Source organism: Manacus candei, unplaced genomic scaffold (genome assembly GCF_025592945.1).
Source record: "Manacus candei isolate 608988 ecotype Guabito, Panama unplaced genomic scaffold, ASM2559294v1 h1tg000005l, whole genome shotgun sequence".
In the NCBI taxonomy this organism is placed as follows: domain Eukaryota; kingdom Metazoa; phylum Chordata; class Aves; order Passeriformes; family Pipridae; genus Manacus; species Manacus candei.
In genome coordinates, this window is record NW_026138053.1 from 9,444,140 (window position 1) to 9,467,579 (window position 23,440).

A 23,440-nucleotide genomic window follows, 5' to 3' on the forward strand; every position below is an offset into this window, starting at 1 on the left:
AGCCAATTGAACCCTTCTTAAATATTGACATTAATCTCCTCAGTTGGAAGCAAACCAAGCTTCTGTATTTCTTATCCTCCCAGATCGTCTGTACTTCAGCTCTGTTTACCAAATTGCATCCCCATAAATCCTGTAATTCCAGTTTGCTGTGATATTAATTTATTAGTGCACATGCATTTTCAACATCAATTAGGCTCTATCTCAACAGGCATAATTCTCCCTTCAAAGCACATCCAAAGCTGTGCAGCTCTTGGGTTTCCTCATCCCCTCCCCTCCCTCTGCCCCAGCTCAGCTTTGAGGCACCACAACGTGGATCTGTACAGAGGCAAAGAGGGGGATGAGAAGGATCAGGGTTATTTTGGGTTTCCTGATATTTTGCTGAAATGGTCCAGAAAGTGGTTTGTGTTTTTAGGAAGGAGCTTGAAATTATGATGAAAGTGCAAACATCTGACTTGGAGAGCAAAAGAGAGCATTAGCTTTCAAAATGTTATCATTTTAAATCAATTTGAAGATTTTAAGATGGAGAAAGAGCAGTAAGTCTTTATTTTTTTAAACCTGACCAGCAGGAATAAATACCTACAGATGTGCACATCTTCATTTAAACCCCGAGCTTCCCACTCCTCCAGACATTGCCATTAAGGGAAAACCATGCCAAGTCTTTATTTCTTCAAATGGTAAATGGCACAAGACTATTTCATGAAAAAGTTCTTCATCCCAGATCTGCTCCCCCTGTCCTCATATTGGAGGGGAAAGTAATGGGAAGGAAAAACTGCTTTAGTGAAAAAGAGTTAAGTGCCTTCATTTGGTTCCTTCCGTTGGGTGGAATATAAGTGGGGCCTTGTAAATGGAAAATAACTTCTTTTTTAGGTGACCTGTTGCAAACTGGAAGTGCTGGTGCAGTTTAAGAAATGCTTGTCACTGATGCAGAGGGGGAAAATGAGAAGCACATGGGACTTGGAGCCGAAATTTGAGCCAGTTTTCCCCCTTTCCACTGTGCCTGGAGGCGCTCGGGTCGCTCCGCAGGCAGGATGTGCTTTCCCATTTTAATGTGGAAGTCGGAGCATTTGCCTTGTAATTCTGGCCAGGATTAATTATAATTTAGTAAGAATTATAATAATTCCCCGTTTTTTTCACTCAGCATTTCAGAAGTTTTCAGGACTTGGTCGCGAAATGAGGAAGTCCCATTTTCCCATTTTTTCCTTACAAGCTGCAATTGAAATCACTTCCACACGTGGTGAGTGAGCCTTGCAAGTGCTGGGAGGGGATTCCAGAGACAGAAAACCCCTAAAATTTTTCTCACTTGCTTTTTTTCTCCCCAGTTGCCTACTCAGCTTAGCCAGGGCAGCTCTGGATCCCGTGAAATGATGGAAAGTTTCTTACAGTCCATCACCCCTTGGAGATTATTCCACAGGAATTCCAGCCTCCCTTTTATTCTAATTTTTCCCTAATTTCCCCCTAATTTCCATATATATTCCCTCTATATATAGTTCTATATATTCTATTTCTAGGTATATACTTCTATATTTTTAATTTAAATTTCCCCCTTCTTTTTATGTTATTTTTTACAATAGTTATTCTTTAGTCTTTTATTAATTCAAATGGAAGCAGGGTGATTTTTTAGAAGTCCCTTTCCATTGGGATACCTTTCCATCTTGCCCCACTAAACTGCAGCACAGATGTTAAGCACATTTAACTGCACAGTCAGCCTGTGCATATTTTTAACATAACTTGTCTTGAAAATATTTATTCAAGCCAAGACAACAGAAAATTAGAGTAATTTGATTGCTCAGGCTTAAGGAATAGATTACTACTGTTCCAGATGTAAGGAACAACACACTACTTACCCTCTCTAGGCTGGAAAAAAAGGCTTTGGCTCCTGATTCTGACCATATTTGCTATTATGTTCCCAATAAATCTTTGAAAAATTGAATACCTTGAAGGATTTTCGGTTTCAGCTTTTGCCAGCCAGCATTAGGAGAATTTCATCCCCCAAATAAGCTCATTAGGAAGGGGTTCCAAATCCCCCCTACTCCAAGGGTGCAGTGTTACCAAGCAGAGTTATAAATCATCTTTGCTGGGAAATGAGGGTGCCAGATATCTCTGGGGCTGGCTTGGCATTGGCAACACAGGGCTTTGAGCAGTCAGTGCTGATTAAGTTTGAAAGTGAGGCATTTGGCACAAAACTTGAATAATCTGGTTTGCAGGTTGGTTTTTTTTTTCTTCTCATCTTCAACTAACTCTTGTTTAGATTTGCAATTATCACTCAACCTTTTGGACCTGCTTCTGCCAGGTTTTTTCCCCTCTCTTTGAATGATTTACATGCAATTATGGGTTTTTTTCCCCTCACTTGGTGTGATTTACATGTAACTACCATTTTTATGCTTGTTCTTTGTATCAGTCACTGTGTTTCTGAATGTGTAGAAATATGCAATAGGAAAGCAAGCTGGAAATGCCAACTGCCTTCCCAGGATTTAAAATACTTGTTCCTAAAGCTTGTGGTAGGAACTGATTGTACGATCAGTCTCATTTCCTGGGTACCATTTTCATTCAATCTTTTATTTCTGGTGGTATTTGCTGTCAATGATTTGTGAAGGGAGGATCAAGGTGGAAGGTCACTTATTGTTAAAGAAAGGATCATTCTCTGGTGTTTCCCTCCAGTGTGTTCATCCTTTCTCCACAGGCTGCTCTGTTTATTTGGAAGATTATTTTTCAAGGATTAGCTTTCTCTTTTTTTTTTTTCCTGACCTTCTTCAACAAAAAATTGTCTGTCAGGGGTTTTTCAGGAACATGTGACTTAATGGATTCTTGTTGCAGATCTCCCCTCTCTGTCCCACCAGCTGACTCTGCTCCAGTACATGGAGAAGAGATATAAACCCCTTGGTTCACGGTCTGGTTTTCTTAAGGACCTTATTAGTTTAGGATGAAGATGAGCATAAGGAAATAGCTTTCAAATTGCTCTTAAACAGCTCCCTGGGTTTGAAATTCCTTCCTTAAACCCATCCTTCTTTTCTATATTCTGGACAGCAAAGAATGCCAGATTTCCACTTCTCTTTCTGCAGTAATGCCATGTATTTGTCCTGTCAGAGTTGAGTGAAGGAATCATTCAGTGGGGAATTAAAGCACTGATCCCAATCCCTTTTGGACAAACCCTGTGCCTTCCTTAGCCTGGGTGTAACTATGGATATCCTTAAAGCCAGGTTCAACCATCAGTGTTTGGGAAGAACAGCACTTTGAAACGTGGTTCCCTGAATCTGAAGTCATGAAAGCACAATCTGTAAGTGGATGAATGTTTTTGGGCTGCTGACGTGGTGGAAGCTCTAAGAGTGTGTGCACTGGAACTGGAAGTCTGGGTGAGTTGTCTGAGATTTCCTTCATTCCTGTCCTTCCACGTTCATCTTGTGAGGAATACAAATGTTTGTGTATAAAGGTCTTGGGGAGCTGAGTTAGTGCTGAAATAGCAGCACCTTGTGTCATTTTTCACATAATAGCTGGGATGGAGCAGAGCACCTTGGAAAGGGAACTTGAGCTCTGCTGCTCAGTGTTAACTGACAGCCCAGTACAAACAAAGCTCTTCATTTTCCCCATTTGTCTGCTTTCTAAGCTGCCAGAGAGCTCTTACTAGATCTCCAAGCATGCAACAGGGAGAAATCCTGGGATTCTAGAGTTGCTGAGTACACACCCCCGGTGCCACAGTGTCCTTGCCCTGTGCCAAAGCAAATCTCACAGTTCTGGAATTCTTCTCCCCAGTGTTTGCATTGAGGAAAACCTTCAGTGTGGCTGAGCTGCTTCTGAGAGCTCAGAATCTCCACAGGGTCCTGCAGTTTGTCGAGGTGCCACCGGCAAACACCGTGGGCTTGGATTTCATTCCGTTTCATCCAACCCTCTGGAGCAGGACTGGCCATTCTGGCTCGTGCCCTGGGGCAGTGTCTGCTGCTGGTTCTGCTGATGTGTGAAATTGGGTTGTGTCTCTTGGGTCAGGCAGAGCTTCTTCATGTCAGGAGGTTCTTCATGGGCAGGAAAGCTGCAAACCAGGAGTCAGCCGAAGACCCAGGGCTGTGAGCCCACAGCACCAGAGCAGGTCACTGCTCCAGTTCACAGAATCACAGAATCCCAGGATATGCTGAGCTGGAAGGGACCCATAAGGATCATCAAGTCCAACCTTCAGCCCTGCACAGGACCATCCCCAAGAGTCACACCAGGTGCCCCAGAGGATCATCCAAACACTCCTGGAGCTCTGGCAGCCTTGGTGCTGTGACCACTGCCCTGGGGAGCCTGTTCAGTGCCCAACCACCCTCTGGGGGAAGAACCTTTTTCTAAGATCCAACCTAAAGCTGCCCTGACACAGCTTCAGACCATTCCCTGGGGTCCTGTCCCTGGTCCCCACAGAGCAGAGATCAGTGCCTGCCCCTCAATTCAGTAAGTCCTGGCTTTATTTTATGTCTGCAATCTGCCAAACTCCCAACTCTTTAGGCCCACAAACCTCAGGAAGGTGACTCTGGTGGCTGCAGAGCAGGGCTTTGCCCCTCTCCTGCATTGTGTAAATAAACATTCCATTTAATTAAAACCTGGAGCCTGATGAAGTGGCTGCAGTGGGTTGTGTGCAGATGAAAGGGGCTGCAGGCTGTCAGCGTGTGATGGTTTAGAAGGGCTTTCAAACATTTCTGCCCCTTTCTTTGCTTTTACTTTGCTCTCTTTATTTTCATTGCTTGTAAGTTGTAGAGCAGTTGGGAGCTAATAGCTTTGTAAGGCACTTGTGCTCCACTTGTGCAGCTCTCAGGAGTGCTCAGCATTTCCTAATTCAGCAGCAGCTTCATGGGGGACTTCAATGAAGCACCAACAAAACCAAGTGCCTCTTGAAAAACCACACTGCTTTCTCTGGGGTTTGCTCTGTTTAATTCACAGTTCAGAGAATAAAGGAGTAACATCATCGAGTGATGATTGAAAGAGTTAAAATTTCAGCACATTCCTCGATGTCTGTTTGATCCTGGTGTCACCAGACAGTCCTTTCAAGGGGACATGCAAATATTAATTTGTTGTTAAGAGTTAATTGCTAAGGAGAAATTCCTACTCAAATCGAATACATTCCTGGGGATATTGCTATTTTCTCTTACTGTTTGTGGGGTTTGCTCTGTGTTTAAGCACTCAGGGTAGGGAATCTCCTCCCTCCCTCCAGCCTAGCTCTTTCCCATCACCACTGACACTTGGTACTGCTGGGACTTTCTTCTCAACCCAGCACATGAGATTCAAATTCTACCCCACTGTTTTCTGCTGCCTTCCAAGTGCTCTGCAGTATTTTTGTATTTATTTGTTTGAAATGTAAACCCACCTGTGCTGCTTTCCATACCTACATGCCGAGATCTCCCAGATTCCAGTGTTTATCCACTTAGAGCAGAGACCAGGTTCTGAGATCAAATGTTCAGATGTATTTGGTTTCTTTCTTGTAAGGTCAGACTGGGAAGTGTAATGTCCAGGTATCACAGGATACTTGGTTTATTGTGGATTTTTACCTGGTTTACCCCAGGTTTAGCTGGTCCTTGCCCAGAGAGGAGCTCTGTCACCTAACGTCAGTTATTTCCAAATTAATCTCTTGGATTCACACACCCCACAGCAAGACAAATTAGTGCCCAATTCTATCCCTGTGCCCAGCTTTGAATGAGTATAAAACTGCCCACAGATGCAGAAATATGTTTAATAATTAATTCTTACCTGGAAGGGATAAAACAGAGGTTCTGCTCATCACTAATAATAAGTAACAGTTGTATTTATTGCTTTGGATATGACAGTGCAGGTGACTAAAACTCCAGGCTAACCGTGTCTTTGAAGGGCTCAGGTAGAAGTGGATGAAGTTTGGTGCAATAACTCCTTGGGTTTAACTAATTTGAGTTTGAAGGAGCAGCAACAAAGATGTGATTAGTAAAAATATGTGTTTGTCTGAGTCAGCCATGCAATTGAAATGCAGTTTGTTAGTCAGAGCTTCTGGCCACAAGAAATGCTTCTCAGGGAACACTGAGAATTCCCCACAGGCGAGATGTTTGGGATGTGACCCTGGGTGAGCAGGATTTTGTTTCCCAACCCGACCTCTGTGCCTGTGTGCACATGGTGTCTCTGTGAATATGTTTGTGTACGTATCAAATGCATCCAGAGCTCTAAGGCAGTAATGCCAGGAAACCAAAATCACAGGGCATGATTTGCTCCGTGGTTTGGAGGGAACCACATCTTCTGGGAATTCCCACCTTCCACATTCCAAGACCAGGCATTGCAAAAAAGACCCGATTTGCTGAGAAATATGGTGGAAAAAGGCACTTTTGCACAATTGGTACTTATGGTGTGTCTCAGTTTGCTCTGAGAGGATGTTCCTTTGTACCATCTCATGGCCCTGATGTGGCAGGAGGAATTTGATCAGGATTATAACCAGGATATACCTGTCTGTGGAATCCAGTCCTGCTTTATTCACGTCTTTTTGTGAATATGCCTCCTATTGCAGGTCATTTGTCATAAACTGAGAGTACTTATGATAGATTGCAGACTCCTTGTCCCTGGAAGTGTCCAAGGTCAGGTTGAATGGGGCTTGGAGCAACCTGGTCTAGTGGAAGGTGTCCGTCCCCGCCCATGGCAGGGAGTGGAACTGGGTGGGATTTAAGTCCCTCCCAGCCCAAACCAGTCTGGGATTCTCTGATTACCAATTTGGATTCCTGTGAGAATAGTGAGATTTGCCCCATTCACAAGCTTAGGACTGACCTTAATTTCCCAGTCCCTCCAGACTGAGTTGTTCCTGTTCCAGAGGAGTACTGGCACTGAGAGATCTCTTGCTGGGAGAGAGAGAAACTCAATCCTTTTGCTCTTGGACTTACCATGAGGTTTCCTTTGTCTGCTGGTTGTGCTCTCTGTGTTTGGCTGCTGGGAGCTGGGCTGAGCTCAAGAAATAAAATGTCATTATCAAATCAGGTAATCCACAAAAAAATAATAAAATCATGGGTTGGGTAGGAAAGGACCTTAAAGCTCATCCAGTCCCACTCCCTGCCATGGGCAGAAACACCTTCCACTATCCCAGGTTGCTCCAAGCCCCCTCCAACCTGGCCTTGGACGCTTCTAGGGATGGGGCAGCCACAGCTTCTCTGGGCAACCTGTGCCAGGGCCTCCCCACCCTCACAGGGGGGAATTTCTTTCTAATCTCTAATCTAAATCTACTTACTTCTGTTACACCCCTTCTGAGTCTTTGATAGCTGAATTTTTCAAAGATTATTATAATGCTCTAATCTGCCATCCCTGGCCTTACATAAACACAGGGATAACAGCAGCACACAAACCCCCTGTCAGAGTCAATCAGTTTGGGAATTTGGGTAAGAAAATACAGAACTTGGCAGTACTGTGTTTCAGGAGGATTAAAGACATGACCAAACCTGAAATAGCATCCAAAATCATTAATTGTTGCTGGATTTTCTGAGTATCTCAGTAAAATCTGGATTAGGTTCAAATATTCCTCAAACATCCATGTTTTAAATAGTGGAAAGTTTTTAGTCTTTTAATGCCACAGGGTAAGTTGGTTACTTCAGTATTTTAATTTAAATTAAGCAGGTGTTAGGTTGAGATATGTGACCAGAATCAAGAAAATGATAAGGAAATTGCCAGAATAAAAAAAAATCACTACTTCCAACATTTTTCTCCTGTATCTGATGGAGTATTTAGTTTTTGTGTATCAGTGTTCTGTATCTCTTAGGCAGGAACCCTCCTCCCAAAACTGCAGCCACTCCTCAAGAGATAAGGACTGCAGTTGAACATGGTCTATCTCCATCTTTCATTCACAATCTCCTTTGGTATCATGAAGGTTTTGGGGTTTTTTGGTAAAACGGAGTCCAGGACACAATGGTCAGTGGGGCAGAACAGAGGGCGTATCTCCTGGCAGCGTGAGGAAGGGACCTGGGAATGAACTTGAGGAAATTTGAAAAGCTAAACAGCATAAAAATTTGGCTTGACCACAAGGAGTGGTTTGGGAACTCATTACAGATGAGTGGAGAAAAATTGGAGGAGCAGCCTGTAAATACTCGGTGTGAAATGAAGGAGAATTCTCCGGGACATTCCCCCATCCCAATTTCCTGGTGTCATGTTTGCTTAGAAGCTTTCAAGGGGAAACTGTGTTTTCCTTGACTTGTAAATAGTCTGTACAAAATATTTCAAGTGTGTCTGGATGCTCTCAGAGCTGCCTGGTGGTAATGAACCCCCAGGCAAATTTTTCCCTGTAATGAGTATGGGAGCATTTGAACTCAGCAGAATCCCTGTGCTCGGGCTTTCTTTGGCACAGAGTCGCTCTTATCACCTGCTGAGCCTGATATTGCTGCAGTCCTTTGGCCTGGAGAACAAGGAATTAGGAGCAGCCACGCAAAGCCTTGGCACAGCTGGGATTTGCAGCTACTGGGGGAACAGTGGGGCCACTGGAACTTCATGTGGATGTGCCGTGCTCAGCGTGTTTATTTGGATTGCCTTCCCTTTCAGGGGGAACCTGGATCCATTTCCAGGCTGAAAATAGTTCCTTAGAGCAGGCAGTTGCCACGGCTTTGAAACATAATCCCCGTGGCTCTGCAGTAGCGTTACACCAAATGCTGAGCCTCTTGTTTGTTGAGCTAATAAAAAAATCATCAGTGGTTTATCCTTCCATGAGGCTGCAAAAGCAGTTAAAGCCCAACAAGGCAAGCCTGCCCTGCTCCTGTTGATGTTCTATTGTACAGGCTGTTAACTTTTACAGACTGTGGGCTTTGCTTTGTGGCAAAGCCATTCCGGGGTCATGGAGACCACAGACATTTGTGCTGCTGGGGGCAATTAAGGTGAAGGCTCGTGAAGGCTTAATTATGTTGTTTAGAAGTGGCTCTTTATCACCGGCCTTTCTTCAGCCCTGACTGTGCTTTGGGAAGTACATAAGGATTGCTGCGTAATTGAAGGATTCAGGAGGTTGATTTCATCAAACCTTTGGATTTGGGGGCTCTTATTAAGCTGCCAGCATGAAGCTCGTGGTGCTGAGGGATGCAGGGTGGTTGGCAGTCCCTGGAACATCCTTTGAAATCATGAGGAATCTATTGCAAAACTCTGCTTAAGTCACCGGTGAAGCAATTTTAAGACACTCCCAAGTATAGCAGTGAAAAGTTAATTTTGGATTTAGTTTTTCTTAATGTTAGAGAGTATCAGAATCCTGGAGATTTTGATAAACCTTGGATTCCGGAAACTTTCTTCTGGTAAATAAGTTGTAACTAAACCATTACATTAACTCGTTCCAGCAATGAAGGGATTAAAATAAACCTCTGAAACACTGATGTAAACCTTTTGTGCAGCCTAATTACCTGTATAATTGCTTTTGTTGGCTGCCGTGTGGACAGCCCTGCTGCGGAGTGCCACGAGGGCAGGACAGGGACAGCCTGTGTCGTGTCACCGCTGTGTCTGAAACCCAACCCCGAGCCATGAAAGGGGACTTCAGTCTTCACCTCCAGAGACCTCTCCTGGGGCTGCTAATAAACCCAAATTAGCTGGAGGGTCGTGGTTTGGGTTTGGTCCCTGGAGGATGCTGTGCCTGCGTGTGCCGGAGATGGAGGGATCCGGGTCAGGATCCTGCCCCCGGCGCTTCCCTCGGTGCTCCCGCTGAGACCTGGGCTAAGCCCAGCTCTCCACACGCACACGGGGCAGCTCTTACAAGTGTCAGCTGGTTGACTTGAAGTAAAATTGAAGAAAACAGCCTTTTAGCAGAAGAAATTAAGTTTTAAATCCACCTTCTAAAAGGCACGGGCTCTAAGCCTGTCTGAGATCAGGCTTGTGTGGGTTTAGACTGGGGTGTAAGTTCCTCTCAAACAATCAATGTAGCTCAGTCCGGACTTGGCCAAAGCATCCAGCTCTGGCATCAGTTAAATATTTACATTCCCCCCTTTTAATATAAATTGTGCCCTATTAGCATACGTCTCACAGTGTGTCCTTGTGTTTCAGCCTCTTTCTGCATTTGGCAGTTTGTACATTAATCAACATCATGTAAAATCCGAGGCATGAGGCTGGAGCCGTCAAAGGGGCAACATTTACTGTTCCATCATGGGCAGCCAATAAGTCATGTTGCAATGTCTGCCTTGTAGCAGGAGGATATGGCATAAAAAGGAGCGTGTTTACACTGGGGAGACTTCTGTGTATTTAAGGAGTAATTGTTTCAGGCCCTTCCATTAATTCATGAGCTGACATGGGGACGTTTTTCGTCACTGCAACAAAAATAATTATCCAGCTCGAAAAGTAGTAATGGATTTGCACATGGCAGAGTTCTGCTGTAATTTTCTGCCCAAGTTATAAGGGTTTAATTGTAGATTGCTGGGAGCCTTGTCCCTCTCAGTCATTCCTGGCCCTGAGGTGCAGGAGTTACGGTGTGCCGCGATTTATGGGGGATGTAAATGATTTCTTGTTTGCCCTCTCTGTGCTTGGCTGGGTTCGCCTTCTTTAAAGCTTTTGTGGGTGGATTTAGTGCAGTGGCACTGATGGAAGCCAGGGACAAGCCAGCAGGTGCAATGCAAAGCCCTGTCCAGGCACTTCATCCTTCGTCTGCAAACACGTCTGTCCCCACTGTGCACTCGTGGGCACTGCTCTGTCTGCTGCTTGGGGAGATAAAGAAATGGGAACCTGTGCCAATAGGGAGGCAGAGCCCAGAAATCCTTCAGCATGGCATCGATACCTTCAGGAAAGCAAGCTTCCATAGTCACTGTGGGCTGTGGATCACTTGGAGTCACAAGGTCTTTGCAGGAGAGACTGTGCTCTTTGCTGGAGGGATCTCGACACTCTTCAGACTCAGGGCCTTTTATGGGGGTTCTTAGGGAAACCTCCATCTCAGACAACCCAGATTGCCCCCCAAAAGTACCTAACAGGGAGTGCTGCCTCCTTCCATTCCTCCCTGGACCCTTCCTCACCGTTCCTGGCACTGAAGTGTCCTCACTTAACAGTGCCCTGGGACGTCCTTGTCCTTCTTCATACCCTCGTGATATGACGATGGGTTTTTGTGACTCCTCTGTTTCTTGGCACATCCACTTGCCCCAGACTAGTCCCATCCAGGAATTTCTTGCTGTCACTGTTAGTTTTTTGTTTCCTTCTGTTGCAATTTCCTTTGGGTGCTTCCCACTTCCACTTTCCCTCCTGACTTTCCCAGTCTGACATGCCCAGAAGAGAACAGCTTAGAGCATAGAAACAAATCCAGTATTATTTCAGGTAGGTTTGGAGAGATGGGAAATTTGCATTTATGATGCAAATTCCCAACGTTTGTAGGTTTGCATGACAAGCAGCTGTGCTGTGCTTCCTTCCAGGGTCATAACTACAAAAAGTCAATCAGACTCTGATTTCCGTATCCAGCAAAACCTGAATAATGGGCAAGAAAACAGTGTGTTCCTCCAGTGTCTTCCTTCCACATCCCTCGTGTTTCAGATTAAACAGAGTACAAATAATTCTTCCTACAAGAGCATCGAGGTCCTGTGAGTTTGTGCAGTGCAGGATCGTGCTGGGTCCACCTGAGCAGTGGTTTTCTGCTCCCGAGCTCCACGTCTGCTTGAAGTGCCTTGAAGTGCCATTGTAGCCACATTTCTCCAGTTCAGAAGCACAAAGACCCGACTGTGAGCTCTGAACTGCTGGCATTCATCCAACTGGCCATTTCTTTTCTTCCCTCCCTGTCATTAAAGCCGTGGGTTGCTCCAGGGTGCAGTGTTTTGCTCTTCTTAAGTGGAACTGTTAACGACCCAATTTAGAGCCACGTAAAGTGCACCCAGATTCCACAGTGACTTCTAAATCCGTATAACAGTAATGATAATCTGTAATTAATAGCTGCAATCAAAAGGAATTGTAGTTCAGTAATTAGAAATTTAGGATTAAAGTATTAGCATATAAAAAAGGCCTCTTAAAAAGCTCCTCTTCCAAGAGATGGCTCTGATCCCGCGGGAGAAAACAACTTTTAACTGATATAACCTGAGCCAAAGACCAAGTTACTAAAAATACTGACTTGTGTAGTCACTAGGCTGCTGCCAGAACATCTGAAGGTATTTTAAGAGTTTGCAGACACTCATAGGTAGCAATCACTTAATTTTCTGATGATATTAATATTCCAGAACAAGTCTGAAGAACGATGTGTTCCAGAATTAGCTTTAATCCCCCAGTAGCCTTTTGGGGTGGGGATTACTGGTATCCTGCACGGGAAACCCCAGTGAGTGCCCACCTCTGAGCCAGAGGTGTATCCTCATGGAATAGAGCAGATCTGCAGGATAAGGTACGGCAGAGGTGTCAGGTGCATGAAGCACTCTTGGCTTTCTGCCTTGAAATCAGGGATTCTTTCTGATGATGCATCATAAATGGGCTAATCCTTCTATTCATCTCCAGCCCTCCGGAGCTTGAGGCTTTTAGAAACATTCCCAGGCAGAGGTGGGTGCTGATGAAAGTGCCAATAGTGGTGATGAGGTGCTCTGATAGATGGAACAGGCTGGGATATAAATTAAGTTCCTAACAATTTCCAGTCCTGCACTAAATTAAGTCATCCTGCTACACATCCTGCTGCACATCTCCCTTTTGAAACTGGAAATTAATGTCTTGTAAATTTGAAATCCACAGAGCTTGAGTTGTTCACTGGTGTGACAAATTCCCCAATCCAATGCTGATTATTAACCTCTCTGGGCTATCAGTAATGACACACTGCAGGTAAATAACAGGTAGATGTGTTGGAGGGTTTTAAATTCTAAGAACATGAACAAAATGAACCATTTGAAGGTTATTGGGATCCCACAACATCATCTCTGCATGGAGCAGCCTGGAGAGCTCCAGAGGGTCCTTTTCCAGCAGAAAGTGTGTTTTGGACACCACAGTGACAGTTTTGAACTCTGAGGGAATGATGTACATCCTGTGAGGAGCTGGGGGGGCTCAGCTTGGAGAAAAGGAGGCTCAGGGGGGACCTTGTCTCTCTCTGCAGCTCCCTGACAGGAGGGTGGAGCCGGAGGGGGTCGGGCTCTGCTCCCAGGGAACAAGGGACAGGACAGGGGGAAATGGCCTCAAGCTGCACCAGGGGAGGTTCAGGTTGGACATCAGGAGGAATTTCCTCATGGAAGGGGTGTTCAAGCATTGGAAGGGGCTGCCCAGGGAGTTGTTGGAGTCCCCATCCCTGGAGGTGTCCAAGAAATGACTGAATGTGGCACTCAGTGCTCTGGGCTGGGTGACATGGTGGGGATTGGGCACAGGTTGGACTCGATGGGCTGGGAGTCTCTTCCAGCCTCAGTGATTCTGGGATTCTGTGATCTGATAAACCCTTATCTCCTGGGTCTACCAAGGCAAGGTTTTGGCAGCACAAGCTTTGCCTTTGCTTTTTCAGCCATGGAGTAACCAGGTGGAGCACAGCACTCTGGTGTTAAGCTTTTGAAGGAGAAATGCCATCATGCAGCATCTCATCTTGCTTACCAGGGAGATCGTTATAAAGGCTGTTCTGAGGTAGATTTATTGCCCCAGAATATTGAACTTTGAAATATTTGAAACAACAGCTTCACCTGAGCATGGAAGGGGAAGTCTCTTTTCAGAAATATATTTTGAACATGGACTATCTGCTGCAGTATACACATATAAATATATATATATTCTCCTTGAGAGACACCCGCCTTACTCAAAGAGTAGAAATGCTCTCAATTTTTCCCATCTTCCTGCAGTTTTGCCACATTCAACTGATTGAAGTATTCCCAATTCCCACCTCCTTTTGAAGCACATTCTCATGCAGACATGTCTCCTGACACACTGAGATAATGATGTCATGACAATCCTTTCACACTTTAAAGGTATAAGCAGAATTTGAGATAAATTATAGAAATTTCAGGCTGGTGCCAGCTTTGAGACAGACAAGAAAATTAGTAAAATGAGGTAAAATCCATTACAGTCTGCAGAAAGTATGTCTAGATCTCCTTCAGCAGCTCCGGGGTGGGCTGTGGAAAGGCTGTAACTGGTGATTGCAACATGGAATATCTTGGGAGATCAGATGAAAACCTGTGGGGAACTTACAAAGGAACAGTGAAACAGAGACTGCAAAAGGCAGAAAAGGAAGATGAGGCAGATAGGGTGAGAAGAAAAACAGCCTGGAGGCAGATCTGTGGGAAGATCCTGGAAGAGATCAGTCAGGTAGGAACCAGACAGGGAGAGAGATGAAGAGTCGGTCTGGAATGTGCAGAAAAGCAAAAAATACTGTGCACTCGGGATAATTAGCTTTTCTCTGAGTTGTATAACTTTATCTACAATTCCTCTTTTCTTAATGTTCCACCCAAGTAGGATTTCTGTTTCCTAGAGATTTTTCTTCACCTCTTTGAGGGGTGTTGATGTTTCCAGTAGATCTGCTCCCATAAAATGTTTGGCCAAAATAGTTGTGCCCGTGTCCCCTGTTGAGCTGTCCTGCCCTGACCCTTCTGCCAGTGTGGGATAACTCCCCTTTGTGTCTCTAGTGATGTCTTGCCCAATCATGTTCTCAACATCTCAGAAAATTGGGGTTTTATCACTTCCTTAGGCAAATTCCTTCATGGAATAGCAAAGCTCACTTAGGGTAGGCTTTCTGCTCGGACTCAGAAAGAGACTTACAAATGGAAAACTGTTTTTCTGTAGTTTAAACATTCATTTTGGATAGTTTATCTTATTACTCAGACTTTGAACTCCTTTTTTGCTGTTTTGGCTATCCTGTAGTGAGATCTGAATTACATGTGTTGTAATCACATTCATTTTTGTATCAGGAAAAATTAATTACTCCTGATTATATGTATATAATTATAGAATTAGGGTATATAATTAAGGTATAGAATGACCCACTGGTGGGATATAAAGTAAGACAGAGGGGGCCCATTAATAAAACACTATGAATTTTTTATTTGCATGGTTTAAGTGGACTTTTCTTTGACCTTAAAAAGATGAGTTCCTGCAAGCCTGAGGATTTTAATCTCTGCTTCCTTTGCTCTCTGCTTTGTTTCCGTACAACAGATTTATTCCACATTAAACTCTTCATTCATTTCTGGGCTTGGTGTCATCTCAGTTACCTTCCTTCTTCCCATTTTGGCTAAGACTACCTTTAGTTCATGTTAAAATACATTGCACAGAGAGGCAGCTTTTTGTAAACTGTATCGAAGTTTATTTAGTCACAAAGGCTTTACAAGGACTGACGTGTGAAATTCACTCCACACTTATGCAATCTGGTCATAAAATCAGCTATTAGCCAACTTCTCTGTGGGGAGTGTGTTTGAATACACTTGACTTGGCTTTTCACAGGGTTCTAATTGTCTGTTGTGACTTCTCATTAACTTAAAACCAATGTTTCTTAACAGTCAGAGAGATTTGAACAGATAATTATCTTTCCAAGTGTTAAGAGTCATCATTCATCTGCAATGATTCCATATATAAATAAAATCTTAACGGGATAATGGCTCTCTCTGCTGCTCACATTTCTCAGGTTGACTCTTTTCCCAAACAAGTTCAAGTTCAAGCAGGGCATGAGGGAATTTTTAAAGATTAAGGCTTAACTTTTAAACTCTTCATTCAAAATTCAGTTGCAATATTAATGGGACAAGAGGAAATGGCCTGTGCCAGGGGAGGTTAAGGCTGGATATCAGGAGGAATTTCTGGACGTGGCACTCAGTGCTCTGGGCTGGGTGACACGGTGGGGACCAGGCACAGGCTGGACTCGATGATCCTGGAGGGCTTTTCCATCCTGGATGATTCTGGGATTCTGTGATTCTAATATTAAGGAGATTTTTTTCCTCTATTTTTTACTGGTGACAGCAAATGGACAAGCCTGTTGCCGTGCCCCCAATACAAGTTGCTGTGTGTAAATGCCGTTTATGGGATTCACAGACTAAAGGGAGCAGTTGGTGGGGGTTTAAAGGTCAGGGGTGTGAGTGAAATGGGCAGATGGGCCATTGGAGTGATGGATGCTGAGCTCTGCTCCCTCCTCTCCACACCCTGGGTGGAATAGCTGTCGGTGCCTTGCATTCCATGTGACCTTCCTGGTGCTCCAGCTCTTGGACCCACTACACATGGTGAGTCCCAAAAGGGAGAAAAGTCCTACTCATTCCTGGCTTTTTAGACCCATTTTCCTCCTGGAGACATTTGCTGAGCGAGGTGGATCACGGATGAGTTTGCTGAGATGAGGCTCTGATCCTTCCCCCATCCATGATTCATCCCTTTCCGTGGCTGGCTGGGAGTCACCTTCTCACAGAGCGCTTCCTACCCGGCCTGGAGTTACAACAGAGCTTTTCCAAGGAGAGGAGTCACTGCTGTCACTTCCATGCACAGCAGTCCTGAGTCAGCACAGGTAGAGATTAAATCTGGGCATGTCTTGTGGACCTCTTTTCTGGGAGGCTTTTGTGTTCTGCTTTGATTGGGTGATATGTTCCTACACTGTGTAGCTGCTCTGAATGTTCCCTTCAGTCAAATAAAACATTTGCTAAGGGCACAGTAATGCTTTGCTCTTCAGTCTGAGCTTTAATTGAGGGATATCAGAAAATGCCCAGTTGTCAGCCTGGAGAATTACCTCACAAACAGTGAAGTTTGGTTTTCTAATATGGTTTCCTTTGTAGATGAGATGATGGACATCTGCTCTGTGAGATTCACTGTGATGTTCTCAAAGCCTGTTTAAGAAAACATCAATTTGAACACTCTGGAGTTTTAAATATCAAAATACCTCTGTGGTCATAGCATTGTTAGTACTTTTGTTTTGGTGAATGTGTTGCCTGTTTGCAGAATATGGTTCTTTTGTGGGCACTTAACACTAAAATATTGCCAGATGAACAAAAGTACCTATGGAAAATATATTGTCCAGTGCCCTGTGAATGGGTGAGTGGTGGGAATGATGTAACCCATTATTTGTGGGTTTGAGCAGTGCCCTGGGACATAAGGAATGAATCAGTTTGGTTTCAGCAGGGGCAACAGCACCTCAGATCGCTGTCTCTGAGGGGTTTTCTCACAGGCCTACAAGAGCTGCCCCATTTTTGGGTGGGAGAGATGGAAAAATCAGGACGTGGGGAGGCAGGAGATTGAGCTTCCAAACCTTGGGTACCAGCATTACACTGACCAGGTCCTGGTCAGTGTTTGGTTCTTTGTCACCTCCCCCCCATCTCAGCTTTATCCTCAGAGCAAACCCATCGACCTCGGTGTCCTGGATGATCCTGGTCACTGCGAGGGTGACACTGGCACTGGATCCGCGCTGTTTTCCATGAACCCTGCAGGTTTAGCCAAGCATTCAGGTTAGATAAGAGGCTCAGCTGTTAGTTGAAAGTCAAGAACGATGATTAGCTCAGTTGGTCAGAGCATGGTGCCAATAACACCAAGGCTGTGGGTTTGATCCTTGTATGGCCATTCATTTGAAAGTTGGATTCAGTGGGTCCCTTCCAACCCAGAACATTCTGTGACTCTGACTGCAAGGTGCTTAGCAAAGGCTGGACTCCGTGATCTTAGAGGTCTTTTCCAACCTAAAGGATTCTGTAACGAGGAGGGATGAACCCAGTGGGCCAAAATCTCAGCTTGTGTGAAGGGGTGTCCCTGGCTGTTCCACTTGACCTGGGCCCAGGATCTGTCCCCAGCAGTGGTTCCTGCCCTGTGTGTCTGCACAGGCTGGGCTGTGTTTGGAGGTGAGTTATAGTGCCTTCCAATTGGTGTTTACATTGGAAATGCTTGCCAGAGTGTTAAATAAGCAGTGCTACCAGGTGGGCTTGTGAGCAGGGCCATATTTGTAAGAAGTGTGGTGGCTGTGTCTGAACCGAGCGGCTCCTGCATTTGTAACTTGGTGTTCACAATGTTCTCGGGATTTTTTCATGAGATAGAAAGTTGCTAGTGGGTCAAATAAAGGCAGAACATCTTTGCATATCCTTGCACTGCAACTTTTTGCAAGTGAAATCTGGGAATAAGGTAAAGGGATGGTGCCAGAGTAAAACAAATACACTTCAGAACATTCCTGGTCTCACCTGACACTCAGCCCCTGACTCTCTGTACACCTCTGGGACAAATGAGATCACCCAGCACTGGGGACCCAGCCAGGGTGCAGGATTGGGTTGCAGGATGGTGCTTTGTAGTGAATCTTTTCACATTGAGCACTGCTTGATTTTATTTTCAAATTCCCTCTCCTCTCCCACGTTCAGGGCCGTATCCAGCATCGCTCTCCTCATTTTTGAGGTCAGGTTTCCTGGGGCTGGGTGGACACAGGGAATTAGGAGGTGCACTGCTTTTCCATGCCATGGAATGTGTGTGCACACCCCTTCTTCCCACTCTTCCCACCATCACTCACTAAAGCTCTTAGATACGGTCATTAATCCCTGGAGCCTGGTGGGATGTGGCAGCTGCCACGGATGGCCACAGTTCCCAGAGTCCTGCATGGGTGTTAGATGAAATCATCCATGTTTGAATACAGGGAGGTGTTTTACCATGACCTAGAGCTGAGGCTGTACATGTGCTGGCAGTTCCCTTAACACCATCCTCCCTGCAGCTTGCTGATTGCATGTTAAAATTAGGTAAAAATACAAGTAAAGACTGAAGTCCCCATTCAGCTTTTGCTCGAGAAGTAAAGAATTATCACAGCAATGAACAAATGCTGCTGGTGTTCAGATGAGTCTGTCCAGCCCCTGTTTAGGAGAAGTTTTCATAAATATAGCCCTATTGTGCTCATGGTTTGCAGGATTAAAATCGCTTGTAAATAGTAATAGATAACATTTTGAGAAGCCTCATAGCTTTGGTGTTTTCCTCACACTGCAGAGTCATTCTGCCTCTGTAAAACTCGTGGAGGGATTTTAAGGTGGGCCAAACACATCCCAAGGATTGGCTGCTTAATTAGCACAAGGCCTCCCAGTGAACAGTCTTGCAAAACAAGCTCCAGCACTGGCGCAGTGCCTTTTTCCACTTGGCTGGTCCTGCTGCCCATCTGTCTCAGCCTGCCAGCATTTTAATAGCTGCTACTCTTCAAATAATGTCATTACTGTGCCAGGAACTTTATTCCTGATCATGTAGGATCGATATATTATAACAGCATCTCTTGTTTTTTCTCTTTTTCCCTTCCAGGGGCAAATTCCTCAGTTGTTGCTGATTTCATGCCCACATCATCATGGAACATCTCCAGTGAATTAGATAAAGGTAAGAGGACACAAAATACATAGAAGCACCTGAAATCAGATTTGAAAATCCCAATTCTTGACCAGATCAGCCAACAAAGGGGCGAGGGGGCATTTAAGATAAAGCTCATTTGCCTTGTAATCCTTTGGCATTTAATTACATGTGGTTCTGTGATTTCTGGAGATTGCTGTGTTTGTTTCTTGTATCAGTAAAATGTTCCACATGGCAAAAATATTTCAAGATGTGAGTTCTGTTGGTTTATGAACTGCTTCACTTGTTTTGTCTGGTGGATGTTAAGCTTTGGACTCACAATTCACAAGCACTGGGCAGTCACTTCGCCTTGGTGTGTTTATTGTGAAATTTTGAGGCTTTAATAATAGAGGGAGAAATACATTTGCAGGTGGGGATTATGTGTGACTCGGAGCTCTGTGAAGGGATGTATTTCTCATTCCCCTTGATTGTGTAAATGATGCACCACTAATTATTTAAGCCAAATTGCTCAGATTCCTCCAGCCCTTATTGCAAGGCAGTGGCTGCAGCTCCTGAGTCAATGTGGTCTTTGAAATGGTTCTGATGAACCATTCCAGTGGAGTGCAATTTGTCAACCACTCCTTTCATTTGCTTCAAACTTTACCGACCGTTTACTTTTTAGCTGGAGATTTCCCATGGTGGAATTCTGCCACAGATGGTTTTTCCAACTGTTTTTGTCTGTATTTTGTTAATGTTTTTTTGAACATGTGTTCATAATGCTTTATGTTTATGCATAAATATGTTTGCTGTGCTTAAGAATGAAGAGAATATGTGGTTCTGAGTACTTGAGGTTGATTCTTTCACATCTGCCTTCCCAGTGGGGAAGGATCAGGACTTTCTGGTGACCCAGGACACAGTGGAGAAGACAAAAGTCAAAGGGCTGGTGCTTTGTGGTGGGACAGGGAGAAAAGCTTCTAGTCATTAAGCAGAGAATTCCCAAATCACAGCAAATTGCTGAAAGAAGGTGTTGCCAGACTGGATGTCTTATCCCAGTGCAGGGATTCATCCAGGTGCTCGTGGCGGGGCCGGGCTGTGCTCAGGGAACATCCCAAAGCTGCAGAGAGGTGAAGGCAGTGGTCTCCCCAGACAGGATCATGAAATGGTTTGGGTTGGGAGGGACCTTAAAGCTCATCCCATTCCACCCCCTGCCATGGGCAGGGACACCTTCCACTATCCCAGGTTGCTCCAAGCCCCATCCAACCTGGCCTTGGACACTTCCAGGGATGGGGCAGCCACAGCTTCTCTGGGCAACCTGTACCAGGGCCTCCTCACCTTCACAGGGTAGAATTCCTTCCCAATATCCCACCTAACCCTGCCCTCTGGCAGTGGGAAGCCATTCCCCCTTGTCCTGGCACTTCATGCCCTTGTAAAAAGTCACATTGGAGAAGAATTTATTCCTAATATCCAATCTTAATCTACCCTCTTTCAGTGTTTCTTTACTTGTTTGGCAGCTTTCTTTGGTTTTTCAAAAAGGAAGAAATAACTAAGTGGCCTAGAAAATGCAAGTTAAGGCCACGAACGCTCAAAATTTGGAAATTGCAGAGAGAAGGAAAAACTTTAGACAGTCAAAGCAGAGCTGACACCTCCTGTGCCAGCTGAGCCTGACCTCTCCATTAATAACTGAACCATTTTCCATGTTACTTCCATGGCACCTGTTCCTGAGCTCTGTATATTGTCAGAAACAGGTAAAATTAACTTCCAGGCTCCTAATCCACCTGGAATGCAGCAATTACCACTGGCTGGGCAGAATCCTGCATTCCTGGGGGATTACTAGCCCCTTTGCTGGAGCTGATTAGCATTCAGGCTGCTGTCAGCTCCCACACCTAAACACGAATTTACATATGGGATTAAAATGCAAAAGCTGAGTCAGAGGGCGAGTTCTCCTCCCAGCAAAGTGAGGCACACAGGTTTTGTCTTGTCTGGGAGAGAGCAGGGGCTTTAATGTGGGAGCTGCTGCTTCTGCTGAAGGTCTTGTATAAAGCACATGCTGACCTGGGGAGTTGAAACCTCAGAGGAGAAAATTAGGTGTGCACTTAGTTTCCATTTCTTTTGCAAACAAGCATCTCAAGGAATCAACATCCACTTGTCTTTGCTGCACTCAGCCAGGAGGTCACGCAGTAAAACTCAGTTTAAAGCCTATTAAGTTCACCACATGAAAGTGGTTCCCAGCCAAATTTCCCAATTAAATGGCTGCCTGCGCTAAGTGGCTCCAACTCTACCTGCTGCCTTTTGGAAATGAGCATCTCCACTATATCCCGTGTGTTTGGGAAGGAGGAACAGCTCAGAGTCTTGATAATAATATTCTGCATTTTGAAATAATGACTTAATCTGCTGCTTTCCCTCGCTCTCAGTGAGTCCTGCACTGATTATCTTACAACTGAGCCCTATTCAGGTTTCAATTTCTATTAAATAAGCCAAATCGACAGCATTAAACAGTTGCCTGTTTATTCTTTTTAGCAGGAAATGAATTTAAAAGAGACGCAGCCACCCGTGAAGAGCTGTTGAAAGCAGCGATTGATGGGAGGGAGGAGGTGGTTTCTCACCAAAACCTTAAAAAAACAAACAAACTGGGCATAAAAAATAAAGAAATAATCACTTTTAAAACAGGGGGGATTTAGCTGTGAGCATTTCTCTCTCTTTTCCCACTGCTAAACCACAGGGTGCAGAGGGAATGCCACGAGGGAAAAAGAGAAATGAAAATATGATTCAAGAGATATTTAATTATATAAGGAAAATTAAGTGAACTTCAGGGGAAAGAGGGGGCTCTGGTGGTAGGAAAAGACCCATTTCAGGGGGTCAGTGGCAGGATGTGAAGCCTTTCACCCCCAAGTTGCTGGTTGAGATTCTCTCAGGCTGAGGGAACCTGCAGCTTCAGGTTTACTATCAGGTCTTCTTTTTCTTCTTTAAAAAGGTGAAGAACCCTTCCTTCAGCTGCTTCTCTTCCACAGAAATGATGGTGGAAGGGGAGGCTTTTCTTTCCCTCAGGCCTGGGTTTATTTACAAAGAAATAGGCCTGAATTTGAGTGAGAGCCTATTTACGTCTGTACAGTGGAGGAATTGTTTGGGATCTCTCCATCCTTAGGCTAAGATAATACTGGAGTCTTTGCCAAGAAAGAGTCAGCTTTGAAATATTATTTTCTTTTGACTGTGAGTGGGATTCAACTTCAGTGACTGTTGGTTCTGCGGGACTGATAAGAGAACGATGGAGTTGTTCTCCTGGCGGGTTCTTGTGATCCCCCCATTCCCACCTGCAGCCTCCTCTGGAGCTTGTTCCATCATGGCCATGCCCAAGGATCTGTCCTGGAGCTGAGGGCATTGGGGCTGGAGTGCAGCTGGAGTGCTGGTACCTCCTCCTCCTCCTCCTGGCATCTTCACTTGGTCCTTCAGCTTCCAAAGAAAACTATTAGTGTGAAGTTTTGCAGATACTGCCTGTTTTCCTTTCCCTTCCATGGCCTTTGGCAAACAAGTATAAAACTTTGGAATGGTTCAGGGCTTGGGAGCCATTTCCATTTACAGATATCCATGATTCCAAGCCTGGGATTTGAGCTCCCAGCACTCCCAGCCTCTCCATGTGGCACAGACCTTGTAGTCAGCACTTGGCAGTCCCATGGTGCTCCAGGAAAGGCAAACATTCCCTGGAGAGCTTGGCAGTAGGAGTCAGGATTTTACAAAATGCACTCCAAATCACTCAGTAGTTTAAGGTTAATCTGGGATTTATCCTTAATATTCAAAGGCATATCAATACAGGGATCACCTATAGCAAGCATCCCCCTGGGATGGTCTGGGCATCCACAGCAAGAAATAACTGTGGAAGGTCAAAACAAGGAATGGGAGAAGTGCAGCATGTGGGAATGTGTCATTAACTTCCTAGAGATCCTTGTGTGGGCAGAACATTCCCTGGCAGGGTGGGCTGGACCATGGCTACAGCACAAGGAAGGGTCTGTGGGACATCCAGATTCTGAGGGACCCTTTGGGCGTGTGACTTTCCAAGGGGAAGCTCTGCCATCCTTCCTGACAAATCCAGGCTAGAGCTGCCCCTTGGAACATCTTTCCAGGGAGAGAAATGACCTGGCTTCAAGTTCTTGTAGGGGAGATCTTTGTGATCTCCTAGGGAGAATTTGACTCTTAGGCAAACTACATCTTAAACAACATAAACAAAACCAAACGTGGAGAAAACCAGGTGGATCGGTGCCTCCTGCCTTTGGCCCCAGCTCTTTGGAGATTTCCAGATTCTCCTTTGAAATCACTGCATGTGAATTCGATCCGTGTGGTGAAAGGGGAAGAATTACAGCTTTCACATTCATGCACAATTTAC

At 44.9% G+C, this 23,440-nt stretch overlaps 1 protein-coding gene across 3 annotated transcripts in view; it reads left to right on the forward strand.

Annotated features, from left to right (window-relative positions):
* The window catches only part of ROR1 (receptor tyrosine kinase like orphan receptor 1), a 146,972-nt gene that overhangs the window by 79,265 nt on the left and 44,267 nt on the right, over positions 1-23,440 (forward strand). For 2 of the 3 annotated variants that reach the window (XM_051797920.1, XM_051797936.1), the window contains exon 2: positions 19,045-19,116. In XM_051797920.1, coding sequence (XP_051653880.1) covers positions 19,045-19,116 — 72 coding nt within the window. Of the gene's footprint in view, positions 1-3,262; positions 3,351-19,044; positions 19,117-23,440 lie in introns of those variants that run through there. The other variant, XM_051797927.1, reaches the window with a different exon arrangement.